Consider the following 13,765-nt stretch of genomic DNA (forward strand, 5'->3'; position numbering starts at 1 on the left):
TCACGGGAATTATGCGATGACCTTTCACAACCGCACTGCACCCTAGCAATGGATTGTCACAATTTTGATGTGTTTGTTCATGGTTTTGTTTTACCAAGCTTAGAGGTGAAATGGGTGAAGCAGTTCATTTCACGAAAATAGCCAAATGATTGTTCATTGGATCATTTTTTTTATACACAACAGAATGTTTACTGAGTAGTTTGGACATTATGGTGGCGAGAGCTGTGACTTAATTTCTTAGTTTTTTGATGATAAAAACAAAGAGGGAAGTACCGCATTTTCCTCACTATAACACCGCATTATAAGGCGCACCTTCGATGAATGACATATTTTAAAACTTTTTCCATATATAAGGCGCTACAGTAGAGACTGGGGTTACGTTATGCATCCATTAGATGGTGCTGCGCTAAAGGGATTGTCAACAAAACAGTCAGATCGGTCAGTCAAACTTTATTAATAGATTACAAACCAGCTTTCTGACAACTCCATTCACTCCCAAAATGAATAAACAGCTGTTTTATTATTTTCTCTCAGGTAAAGTATTAGTATTAGCTAGCAATCCAAGATGGCGGGATCTTCTGCGCATGCGTGTCATCGATCGTACAGGGTCACCGATAGCGTCTTGACAGCGAGACTTGGCGCATGGTTAATCTTTTGAAAAAATTGAAGGCTTTTAGGTGCGCCTTTATAGTGCGGAAAATACGGTAGTTTACATTACCATGTTTTTAAACCACTAAGCAGTGACATGCTTCCGTAACAGTGCAATGTGTCACAAAACATAAAATATTTTGAAAAGCAAAATGCTGCTCGCCTCGTCCTTTTATGCTTTTCCGTGCCTGTGTGCCATCTTATGACTGCTTTGCCCTAACTGCTCACGTCCACATCACAATGGCAAAGCGTGCAGAAATTGTGCTCTTTCATCCATTCAATGTTAAAGGTCCCCTCATATGAAATGTTCTCTTTTGGGGGGGTTTTGATCAAAAATATGCCTTACCATAGCCTGACTTTGTTTCCCTTTCTTATGGGCGTTTGTATCAAATTAGCTCAAACAGCACCCTCAAATGGGCTGTTTCAGCAGTTCGGTTTAACACGTGACTAACCCCACCTTTTTCGGTTTTACACATCACTAGCTCAGTGCGAACTCCACCCTAACAATTTTCAACCCCTCCCTCCGCCGGAGATTTCCAACCCACGAACAAACAGCAGCAGCAGCAGGAGAGAAGCATGGCAGCAAAACAACCCCATAGGAACTGCTCTTAACCAGATTGTACAGAGGACAAAAAAAAAAATTTCTTCTGCCACAGAAAGGCTTGTGGTTGGACTTTATTTTTGCATTAAATATGCCCAAGCAACTCCCAAAACGTGTGAGTTAATTCCTGCGGGTGGGGTGGCCGATTTCGCGGCCCCGTATCTCCGGCCTGGATGGTCGTGGAGGGCCGGCACCGACACCGTTGGAAAGCCGAGGTCAAGCCGGTTTTCCCCGTAGGACTTGTGGTTCGACCGGTACGGGGGGTGTCAATCCCAGCAGCTGTACCCGGAAAATGTGCATCGTGAGGCGAGTTAGTAGCCCTGTCAGTTTGTGGCAAACATTTTACTGACGATTGCTTCAGGAATTTGGGACAATACAAACGTGGATTAGCAGAACATCTTTCACTTACCCCGGGATCGGTACCAACTATTGAAACTAAAGCATGCAAAAGCATGCGCCGATATTCCTTCAGGTGCAGACGTAAACAGGAGCACACGGAAAAGATGAGACTTGTCCAAACCCAACTCAATTTGTAGTCAAAAACACATGGAAGTCTGGTAAGCCTTGGCCACTCCCGCCAAAATCCGCTCGTTTGATGCTAGGCTAACAGTAGAGCTTCCTAGTGGAGACTGCAACTCTACAACAAGGTACAATTTCGTGAACATTTCTTTTGGTACAGTATTAGGGCGTCCAGAGGATGATTGGTGTAATTGCTGCAAAGCTCATAACAGGGGATCTTTAAAAAATGTTTAGCGTTTTGGCATTTTAGCTAGCGTTGCCTTTTCGCTTAGCGAGGATATGATGTAGTCAGATAGCCAAACGTGGTGCTTTGTTTACATTTTTTGAACCAATGATATACGAGATTTTTTAACTGAAGCCAGTCTTGGCCAATCACAAACCAGTTGTGACAAACGTGGGGTGGGGCTGATGTTCAGTCACATAAACTCAACCGTGGCTAATTTTCTTTCAAAAGGAGGACAAACCAGGGTCCTGCTTAGTGTTTTGCAGGGCGCAGGACATATCACTGTAAATTAGGACTGTCCTTCTTAAATTAGGATGCCTGACTCTAGATTGACCTTAAGTAGTGTGAAGCAAACATAAGTCTGTAGTGTGTGGTCTTCTTTTAATAATGGCTATTTTATGTTTATCAGGTTTTGTTATAATTCCAGTCAATGACTATGTGTTTGCTTTAACTCACCGGGACGTGTTTAATGTTTATCATCCCTTCCAACTATTCTTGTTGACACATTCAAATGTGGTTTCTTTGTTCTTCTCTGTCTTGAACTTTTCGGTAGACTGACAAACAAAGTGATCAACGCTAATTGCACATTTGCATGCCAGAGTTTGAAAGGGTTGTTGTGGTCTCCTGCAGAGGAGACAACTTGGCGGGCAATAACAACAATTACTATTTGCTTTCTCCACATGACGTTTGGAAATGAGAGAAGTAAAGAAGGCTTTCTGAGAAGCGTGGCCTTCAAAGTAAATAAATCATAAATCATGTGTTGTGCACAAAATGCACATTGTCAGTTAATTACCTTGTGCAATCACAACTTGTCAATCTTTTTCAGGGCAGCAACATTTGCATGACTTGTGTCACTTTGTGTGTGTGTATGTGGCTCACAATAGGAGCAGAAACACCGTTGATGGGTCGCAATATTTTTTTTATTTATTTTTTTTAATTTGGGGGAGGGGTGGGGCAGCCACTTTCAATTCCGACCACTTTCTTTTACTCCTTCTGTCCTGGCTGTCGTGTTTGTACAACATGTAAACAGTATCTCAACATTTTTAAAAGTGATGACAAATTGCAATTTTCATATTTTAGCCGATTAAGTGAAATAAATAAATTGCTTTTGCGGCCACATAAAATGACGTGGTCCTCGCAAGGGTCGTGGGGGATGCTGGAGCCTATCTCAGCTGGCTCTGGGCAGTAGGCGGGGTACACCGTGAACTGGTTGCCAGCTAATCCAGGGCACACAGAGACGAACAACCACTCACAAACATACTTATGGACAATTCGGGGTGCCCAATTAACCTGCCTTGCATGTCTTTGGAATGTGGGAGGAGACCGGAGTACCCGGAGAAGACCCACGCAGGCACAGGGAGAACATGCAAACTCCACCAAGGAAGGCCGGAGCCTGGACTCGAACCCGAGTCCTCAGAGCATTGTGAGTTAAGCAGCAAAATCCAGCCGTTTTTATCCATTTCAGGAGGCGGCCTTTTTGCCACTTGCAACAACCAATCACAGCTCAGCTTCAGAAAACAGGTGAGCCCTGATTGGTTGTTGCCCTGAGCAACATTGATGTCATCTTCAGTCGACAGCAAGTGGCAAATTGGCTGCAACCTAAAATGGATAAAAACGGCTGGATTTTGCTTCACATTCATAATCCACAAATGTAACATTAATCAGAATGCCATGTTTAGACGAGTGAGGTCACATATAACATATTATTTTCAAGAAATGTTTAAGGTTGATTTCCATTTTAACAGAATTAACTAGGTTTGTAATATGTGCACATCAATATCCACAAGATATGAATATAAAAAAAGCAACTAACTATGGCGCATGGAACCAACTAAGGGAGATGCTTAACATTCTCTAATAACGGTAAATATTGGGTTATTTTACATACAGTCGCCTACTGTAAGTTAGCGTCTTGCTAGCGCAGTATTAGCTAGCATTGGCCAATAGGTGAGGCTGGTTTGACAGCAAACAGCATCCAACATAACATACGCTGTAGGCTCACAGAGGTACATTTTTCAGTTTGAGTTACATTCAACAGAAAACAATGGCAAGCAGGTGAGTTGGCAAAGGTTAACTTGTAGAAGACACATTTAATTTCTGCACCCGAACTAGTATTTACACAAAAAGCCACGCATACATGCACAAATGAGTCCACTGTGAAGTTTGAAAAGGAATAACCTGTGTTGTGTCTCCATCCATCATCCACCAATTCACTTTTTAGTTTTACTCTAATATGTGGCTGTGAAGGAAAACTGTTTAATTTTGTGGAAAAGTACTCATGGAAAGTAAACCAATGGTCTGTTATTATGCAGGAGCTCTATTTTTGTCTTTTACCAGCACTAACTTTATTTTTGTTAAATGTCATATTTTTGAATATCAAGTCATCATCAAGTTGCTTTTGCGAAGGTGACACAAAAGTAATGCACAAGTATAACATTAAAATTCAGAGACATTAATATTGTAAAGATCATTATTTGAAGAATCAAGTAATATGAAGAGAAAGAAGACGGAAATCACACTTCATGATAAGCAGTACATTCAAGTCAGAGAGACGAGTGTTCAAAAAGAATGACCTTTGAATGGCTAGATAGGCTAGAGAGCCTGGAGGGCCTGTAAGCTCCAATGCGGGAGTACACATCGACGTCTGAGCAGGCACCCCATGACAGGTGGGGGCTTGGCGCGGCGGTAGGGATCACGGGCAGAAGAGGCGGCGTCATCTGGAGTGAAGGTATTGCAGGGCCGACAGGTGCCGGGGGGAGTGGCGTAGAGGCCGGAAGGGGTACTGGAATAGGTGGCAGCGGGGTGGTGGCAACCGGTGTTGCTATGGCAACAGTCGGCAAAGGTGGAACGGTGTGCGGGACGTTGCCATTCGGCAGCTTCTCATATGTTGATGGGTGTTTGAATGTGTAGGTGGCTGTGTGGTAGAAGCTGTAATACTCCAGAGCATGTCTTGCACTCGCCTTTCTCAGCCTGTGGAACACCACAAAAGTCAAAATCACCACTCACAAATACACCGGCATAGTCTAATTAAGCAAAGCAACACAGGAATTATATACGAAATACTACTAACTCTACAAAGATAGATCTGTGGTTTGACAATACAGTGCTACTAGCTAGCGAAGAAATCTTAGCTAGCACGGATCACCTCAGGTCAGCTGGTCAGCTGCTCCTTCAGGACCGTAAGTCTAACTTTTCTGTTGCTGGTACCAAACTATGGAATGACCTTCTAGTATACATTAAAGCAACTTCACTGTACATTTTTAAAACTTGCCTAAAATGTTTATTCCTTGGCTTTCAACACAGCACGAGACTCTCATAAGATACCCTTGTTTTAGTATCTTATTAGTTTTTATTTTATTTATTTTATTCATGTTTTTTTTTTAAAGTTGTTTTGTGTTTGATTTTTACTCATGAGCACTTTGTTTCAGCTGTGGTTGTGTCATGTTTGGGTTCTGTTTGGGGTGCGTTTTGCTTTGTTTTTGTTGGGTTTTGAGTTTGTCATGTTTATGTTCTGTTTTTCTTGTCTTCCATAGTCTCGTTAAGCCTCACTGATGTCCACCTGTGTTTGCCTGCCCTTCCTCATGTGTCAACCAATCAGCATCCCCGTCCACTTGTGTCTTGCCCAGCTGTGTCTCATCGTGCTCAATTAGTGTGTGTACTTAGTTTTCGGTTTTCGCTTCAGTTCTTGTCGGTTCATTGTTCTTGTTGCCCCACGTCCGTGCTCCCATAGTTAAGTCTGCTCGTGTATTGTTTTTCCCTTCGGTATTTTGTTATTCTTTGTTACCAAGCCCTGTTTGCAACTTTAGTTTTGTTTGATTAAATTTACTCCATTTTCGCACCTCTGCCTCCCTGACTTGTCCGCCTCCTGCATTTGGGTCCACCACCACACTTTTGAGTCCGGACAGAATGAACCGACCACGAAAGGACCCAGCAGGGAGCCGGTGCCGACCGGCACGACGTCGGCCAGCTCCCAGACGCCATCAGCCTGTTGACCAACCCCGTTCCCTCTGTGTAGGTTCAGCTTTCTTTTCTGGTTCTTGTGTCTCCGTGTCCTCCTCACCCGTTAAAGCATATTTACCCAGTTCACCTCCTTGTGATTCCCTGTACAGTTATTTAAGTGATTCTGATTTTGAGCTCACAGACACCGAGTTAAACTATTCTGATTTGGGCACCAGTCTTTGTTCACCTAGTAGTTCCCCCAGTGCACTTCCTTATGACACAATTTTGTCACCCCACGTTTTTGTTGACCACGTTCCCGAGTTTGATTTTTATTCTGACTTAGAGGATGAATGTGAAGTGAGTGAGCACACCAAGTTTGGTTTGAGTGCGAGTGAAAGCTTTTATAGTTTTTTGTTTGCACGTTCCCCGTCAAGTCCAGTAGAACCTGTTTCCGCATCACCTTGTTCCTCGTTGTCCCAGGCACCCCGGTCAAAGTCACTTACACCCCTTCCTAGTCTTGTTTCGTCTGTTGATGCACCCCTTAACTTAGTCCCTGGTGTGTCTCGAGTTCCCCGGTCCCTTGGTCAACAGGCTGGTGTGACTACAGCCCCAGCTTCCCGCAGACAGAGGAGGAGGCAGAGGCGACCCAAGCCGCAGCCTGTGCCGCTGCCGCCGCAGCCCCTGGCCGCTTCGCCCGTGCCGCTACCGCCGCAGCCCCTGGCCGCTTCGCCCGTGCCGCTGCCGCCGCAGCCCCTGGCCGCTTCGCCTGTGCCGCTGCTGCCGCAGCCCCTGGCCGCTTCGCCTGTGCCGCTGCCGCCGCAGCCCCTGGCCGCTTCGCCTGGGCCGCCACCTCCTGTTCCTCGTCAGGCGGCGCATGGAATGCGGCCGCCACCTCCTGTTCCTCGTCAGGCGGCGCATGGAATGCGGCCGCCACCTCCTGTTCCTCGTCAGGCGGCGCACGGAATGCGGCCGCCACCTCCTGTTCCTCGTCAGGCGGCGCACGGAATGCGGCCGCCACCCCCTGTTCCTCGTCCGGCGGCGCACGGAATGCGGCCGCCACCCCCTGTTCCTCGTCCGGCGGCGCACGGAATGCGGCCGCCGCCCCCTGTTCCTCGTCCGGCGGCGCATGGATTGCGGCCGCCGCCTCATGTTCCTCGTCCGGCGGCGCATGGATTGCGGCCGCCGCCTCCTGTTCCTCGTCAGGCGGCGCATGGATTGCGGCCGCCACCTCCTGTTCCTCGTCAGGCGGCGCATGGATTGCGGCCGCCACCTCCTGTTCCTCGTCAGGCGGCGCACGGAATGCGGCCGCCACCCCCTGTTCCTCGTCCGGCGGCGCACGGAATGCGGCCGCCGCCCCCTGTTCCTCGTCCGGCGGCGCATGGATTGCGGCCGCCGCCTCATGTTCCTCGTCCGGCGGCGCATGGATTGCGGCCGCCGCCTCCTGTTCCTCGTCAGGCGGCGCATTGGATTGCGGCCGCCGCCTCCTGTTCCTCGTCAGGCGGCGCATGGATTGCGGCCGCCGCCTCCTGTTCCTCGTCAGGCGGCGCATGGAATGCGGCCGCCGCCTCCTGTTCCTCGTCCGGCGGCGCATGGATTGCGGCCGCCGCCTCCTGTTCCTCGTCCGGCGGCGCATGGATTGCAGCCGCCGCCTCCTGCTCCTCGACCGGCGGCGCCTGGCCAGCGGCCGCCTTCGCTTGCACCAGTTCCGGCGGCGCCCGGCCAGCGGCCGCCTTCTCCTGCACTAGTTCCGGCGGCGCCCGGCCAGCGGCCGCCTTCTCCTGCACCAGTTCCGGCGGCGCCCGGCCAGCGGCCGCCTTCTCCTGCACCAGTTCCGGCGGCGCCCGGCCAGCGGCCGCCTTCTCCTGCACCAGTTCCGGCGGTGCCCGGCCAGCGGCCGCCTTCGCCTGCACCAGTTCCGGCGGCGCCCGGCCAGCGGCCGCCTTCGCCTGCACCAGTTCCGGCGGCGCCCGGCCAGCGGCCGCCTTCGCCTGCACCAGTTCCGGCGGCGCCCGGCCAGCGGCCGCCTTCGCCTGCACCAGTTCCGGCGGCGCCCGGCCAGCGGCCGCCATCGCCTGCACCAGTTCCGGCGGCGCCCGGCCAGCGGCCGCCATCGCCTGCACCAGTTCCGGCGGCGCCCGGCCAGCGGCCGCCATCGCCTGCACCAGTTCCGGCGGCGCCCGGCCAGCGGCCGCCATCGCCTGCACCAGTTCCGGCGGCGCACGGCCAGCGGCCGCCATCGCCTGCACCAGTTCCGGCGGCGCACGGCCAGCGGCCGCCATCGCCTGCACCAGTTCCGGCGGCGCCCGGCCAGCGGCCGCCATCGCCTGCACCAGTTCCGGCGGCGCCCGGCCAGCGGCCGCCATCGCCTTCACCAGTTCCGGCGGCGCCCGGCCAGCGGCCGCCATCGCCTGCACCAGTTCCGGCGGCGCCCGGCCAGCGGCCGCCATCGCCTGCACCAGTTCCGGCGGCGCCCGGCCAGCGGCCGCCATCGCCTGCACCAGTTCCGGCGGCGCCCGGCCAGCGGCCGCCATCGCCTGCACCAGTTCCGGCGGCGCCCGGCCAGCGGCCGCCATCGCCTGCACCAGTTCCGGCGGCGCCCGGCCAGCGGCCGCCATCGCCTTAACCAGTTCCGGCGGCGCCCGGCCAGCGGCCGCCATCGCCTGCGCCAGTTCCGGCGGCGCCCGGCCAGCGGCCGCAATCGCCTGCGCCAGTTCCGGCCGCGCCCGGCCAGCGGCCGCCATCGTCTGCGCCAGTTCCGGCGGCGCCCGGCCAGCGGCCGCCTTCGCATGCACCAGTTCCGGCGGCGCCCGGCCAGCGGCCGCCTCCGCCAGCGTCAACTCTGGCGGCGCACGACTTGAGGCCGTCGCCTCCAGCTCCTCGTCTGGCGGCGACCATCCCGCCGCCACCTCTGCTACTCGTTGGGCGTCAGGGACGCCCTCCTGACCGGCCCCGCCGGGCCCTCCTCGTCGGGCGTCGGGGACGCCCTCCTGACCGGCCCCGACGGGCCCTCCTCGTCGGGCGTCGGGGACGCCCTCCTGACCGGCCCCGCCGGGCCCTCCTCGTCGGGCGTCGGGGACGCCCTCCTGACCGGCCCCGCCGGGCCCTCCTCGTCGGGCGTCGGGGACGCCCTCCTGACCGGCCCCGCCGGGTCCTCCTCGTCGGGCGTCGAGGACGCCCTCCTGACCGGCCCCGCCGGGCCCTCCTCGTCGGGCGTCGAGGACGCCCTCCTGACCGGCCCCGCCGGGCCCTCCTCGTCGGGCGTCAGGGACGCCCTCCTGACCGGCCCCGCCGGGTCCTTCTTGTCTGGCGTCCGGGACGCCCACCAGACTGGCTCCTCTGGGCACTCTTTGTCTGGCCAACTCTAGTGTTGAAATTTTGTTTTGTACTTTGGACTGCCCTTGATAGTGGGCCGTGCACCCTCTCGCCTGTTTTTATTTATGTACCTTAGGGACATCTGGGAGCTGTCCCTTGAAGGGGGGGTACTGTCATGTTTGGGTTCTGTTTGGGGTGCGTTTTGCTTTGTTTTTGTTGGGTTTTGAGTTTGTCATGTTTATGTTCTGTTTTTCTTGTCTTCCATAGTCTCGTTAAGCCTCACTGATGTCCACCTGTGTTTGCCTGCCCTTCCTCATGTGTCAACCAATCAGCATCCCCGTCCACTTGTGTCTTGCCCAGCTGTGTCTCATCGTGCTCAATTAGTGTGTGTACTTAGTTTTCGGTTTTCGCTTCAGTTCTTGTCGGTTCATTGTTCTTGTTGCCCCACGTCCGTGCTCCCATAGTTAAGTCTGCTCGTGTATTGTTTTTCCCTTCGGTATTTTGTTATTCTTTGTTACCAAGCCCTGTTTGCAACTTTAGTTTTGTTTGATTAAATTTACTCCATTTTCGCACCTCTGCCTCCCTGACTTGTCCGCCTCCTGCATTTGGGTCCACCACCACACTTTTGAGTCCTGACAGGTTGTTTTAAAATTGCTATATAAATAAATAGTTGACAGTTGCATAATGTTGAAAGATGTAAAAAAATAAAAATGTGGACAGTAATGTCAACAGATGGCGAAAACAGAACCTCATTAGTTGTGGTATTTGTTTGGACACATTGCACCCAGATTGTAATGCCACCTGCGTGATCGTAATGTCACGATTATGACACCAATATTCGTTGTGTATTCAATTTGAGCTTCATTTTTTTAGTCACAATTTAGCTTGATACGAGCTACTAGCGTCCAGCATGCCATCATCTTTTCCAATTCTTGCAACAGTGCACTAATCTTTAATCATATATATGTTGTTTTTTTGTTGTTGCAGTCATTAACAAGTATGATAAGATCCTTTAAACTGGTGATTTTAATTTACACGTGGAAAACATCTAAGAATCAGTCCCAAATGACATTTATTATTTTAGATTTTATCCAACATGTCAGGCAGCCAACTCACACTATAGGACACAAACCGGACTTGATCATCACTTATGGACTTTTAACGTACATGTCCCATATTGTTCATTTGCAAACTTTGACCAGGCGCTATCTCATGTCTGAAGGGGCTGCAAACTACTTTAATAAACATTTTAGCTGCCTCCTGTGGGTTTTTTTGGCCGATGATTTTTAACGACAGACTCCGGGCAAGTCTGGACTGGTGGCACCACAAAATATTAAAAGTTATCAATACAAAAAAATTCCCTCATAAGGAGGATGGTTGAAATAAAGGAATAAGGAGATGAGTTTCAGGGCAACAAAACAAAGATGGGGAAAAAGATAAAAACCAACCAGAATAATCTTTTACAACAGTGCTGTGAGAAGCTCAAGAAATGCATACTTCTCCATATTAATAAAGGATCACAAGAATATTTTTATTTTTATTTTGTACTGTTAACCAGATTTTTAACCCTGATCTTAGCAGCTTCCTTTAACCCCAACAAATGCTCCCTGTGAGGAATTTGCAGCCCACTTCAGAGGAGAAATTGACACCATCAGATGCAAAAATGTATCTTGCTGCAACAGGATAACTGATCCTATCGAAGTGCTTATCTTTAGCTGAGGAACAGTGGACAGTTTTGCCCTGCTAAATGCTGAGGGAGTCCCACCACTTGTCTTCTGGATGCTAGTACCACTTTTTACAACACTTTATGGACTGTTTCGAGAAGAGCTTTTAAACGTATATAAATTGCTGTGTACAGGCGGGCACCTTCCCTGCTGCTATTTAACAGCAGTGCGCTGTTAACAATCTTGTTAACTATCGACAAGTGCCAAACTTACCATTTTAAAAGCAACATTTTACAAAAACTAATTTTTAATCTACTCAATGCCTTTTTAGCCAGATGTAATATTTGTAAAAAAGTGTCAGTCCGGTTTTACATCAAACCATAGCACACAGTTTGCTATTGTCAACATTTTAAACAATTTTACAAGTAATCTTGATCGTAATAAATTGGCAGTGTTGGGACTTCGGATCAAAGCACTGGTTGATATAGTAGACCACACCATTCTTATAAACAGACTAATATATCTATTATTCATCAGTCCTGAGGTCCAATGAGAGAAACGTTTAACTGAAGTATGAATACTGTCTACTCTGGTATTGTACACAAATAGTTTTTATCCTAACTCACTTGATAGACGTTTTATCCTAAGTTTAGATACATGCTCCACAAAAGTCTATAAAATAACAAGTGGTGTGCCTCAAGGTTCAATTTTAGGTCCTTTATTGTTTAATATAAGTTCCCTCTTGGCGCTATGATTAGAAGGCACAGGTTGAATTTCCACAGCTATGCTGATGATACACAGTTCTACAGCTGTCTCCCAAGTCAGTCCAAAGGATGCTCGTTTTAACTGTACCCTGGACATCAAATCCTGAATGGCAGAGAAATTTCTCCATTTTAACCAGGACAGGCCTCGAGTTTTATTCATCAGTCATGAGGTCTAATGAGAGAAATGTTTAACTAAAATATGAATACTGTCTATATATCCTTCACTTGAGGTGAAATATATACATAACGCATGTTGTTATCACTAACCGAATTGATAACTGTGATGCCTTGCTGTCTGCATGGTCTTCCTAAAAAGAGTATTTCATGACTAAAACTACTATAGAATTCAGCAACACATGTCCTGAGTAAGACTGGAAGCTGGGACCATGTTACACTTATTTTAAAATGACTAATTTTAACTAATGAAAAGTGCTTTTAGTTGCATTTGTTTGTATGAAAAGTGAAATCTATACAAAAATAAATAAAATAAAATAATAAAAGCACAAAAATATATAAAGCTCGATTGATTGATTCAAGCTTAATCAAGCAGTTCAGAGTTCAGAACCCTCTTACTCGTTTGGGTTTTTGTTGCCACCTGCTCTCGTCAGCCCAGTCCATTGTGTCTACCAATCAGCTTCCTCTGCCAGTCGTCTAAGTCTGCTTGTATTTAGTTTTCTGGTGTCTTTGACTTCTGTCAGTTCTTTTCTTCTCTTTCTGTCATCGTCAGACACGTTTCCCCGACTCATGACTTCTTTTTTTTAATGTTCTTTTTGTCATGAGTTATTCCCAGTTTTATTTTGTTTCTTTGAAATATGTTTGTTGGATTTGCCCTCCAACACCACAAAAAAACGAGCTAATATGTGCACTTTGATTGACTGGAGACCCCAGGACCATTAACAAGAGGTATAGAAAATGGATGGATATTACAGTTCTTGCATGTAACTGACAGCCAAAAGCAGAAATGTACATTTGGCAGTAAACGTTTTCTACACACCTGTGTCGTGTTTGTAAGAGTCTGTACAGAAGCAATAAGATGACAGCTCCAGCTAGAGTCACCAGAAGCATCACCACTCTGGCATCCAAACTCCAGCAAGATTTCCCAGCTGTTTCTGATGAGCCACAGGTCCTGGGGGGCTGTGCTGTCTCCATCTCATCAACTGCTTGGACTTGGGCTGGCTGGCTGGTGGTCAGCACAGCTGTCTCAGAATGGGGAACGATCTTGGGAGAAGTGCTGTTGGCGACCACAGCTCGAACCTTCATCACTAGCACGGTTGAGCAAAACAGTCAAGGGACTGGAGTGACACTCGGATATAAACCATGGTGCCTGCGATGGTTAGCTTCAAATGGCCTGTAAAATGATATGCAAAAATGTCTACAATATAAAATAGGGATGCACATAGGTTGCAATGATTAAACAATGCCGTTTTTTTTTTTAAATCATGTCTGAACCATAAACATTTTAGATATTTTTATAGATGCCTTTGCACCTATGTTGATATGTTTAAATATATTAGGATAATCATTCAGAAAAACTGTCAGAAAAATGTACAAAAACACAAATTACCCTGAACAGGAACACACGGCCTTTGTGGTTGTGAGCTTTCCAGGACTGAATGCAGAATTCCAGGCATGTACAATTGGAGGGAAGCTAGTAAAAACAACAGGAAACAGTGCACTTCCTTAACGGAGCGCTGTGATGACTTCCTATCGCCATGGTTACAGGAAACTAGTCATGGATGTCTTTTTTTTTTTTTTTTTTTTAATGCTGTGGGGATTAATACACGTCTAAATCATGTAGAGAATAACATGCCATTACGCGTAAGTATCCTTAAAGGGGAAGTCAACCTTAAAGGCGCAGTTTGCCGGATTCACTCAGGAAAATCACCACCGAAATCACCACCAAAGATTAACATAAACACAGATGTGTAGACTGAGAGAAAGTTAAAGTGTGTACATCCTGTATTTAAAAAGTGCATTTTCATGAGTGAATCCGGCAGACAGCCCCTTTAACCATTTATTGACAATAATATTTTATATGTGACCTCACTAGTCTAAACTTGACATTCTGATTGATGTTACATTTGTGGAATATGAG

The 13,765-nt window shown here is 48.6% G+C and overlaps 1 protein-coding gene across 1 annotated transcript; it reads right to left on the reverse strand.

Annotated features, from left to right (window-relative positions):
* Positions 1–4,157: 4,157 nt before the first annotated feature.
* LOC144002741 (uncharacterized) lies at positions 4,158–13,271 on the reverse strand. The gene is made up of 3 exons (XM_077498217.1): positions 13,235–13,271; positions 12,665–13,018; positions 4,158–4,961 (listed from the first exon to the last, which is right to left on the reverse strand). The coding sequence occupies exons 2-3, from the start codon at positions 12,928–12,930 to the stop codon at positions 4,535–4,537; spliced, it is 693 nt and encodes a 230-aa protein (XP_077354343.1). The 5' UTR covers positions 12,931–13,018; positions 13,235–13,271; the 3' UTR covers positions 4,158–4,534.
* Positions 13,272–13,765: the final 494 nt, after the last annotated feature.

Source organism: Festucalex cinctus, chromosome 15, assembly GCF_051991245.1.
Source record: "Festucalex cinctus isolate MCC-2025b chromosome 15, RoL_Fcin_1.0, whole genome shotgun sequence".
Lineage (NCBI taxonomy): Eukaryota > Metazoa > Chordata > Actinopteri > Syngnathiformes > Syngnathidae > Festucalex > Festucalex cinctus.

Coding starts and splice junctions, on each gene's coding strand:
- LOC144002741 (XM_077498217.1), bottom strand. CDS start 12,930: ATGAAGGTTCGAGCTGTGGTCGCCAACAGCACTTCTCCCAAGATCGTT. Junction 4,962..12,664: donor CTCTTACAAACACGACACAG/GTGTGTAGAAAA, acceptor GGTGTTCCACAG/GCTGAGAAAGGCGAGTGCAA.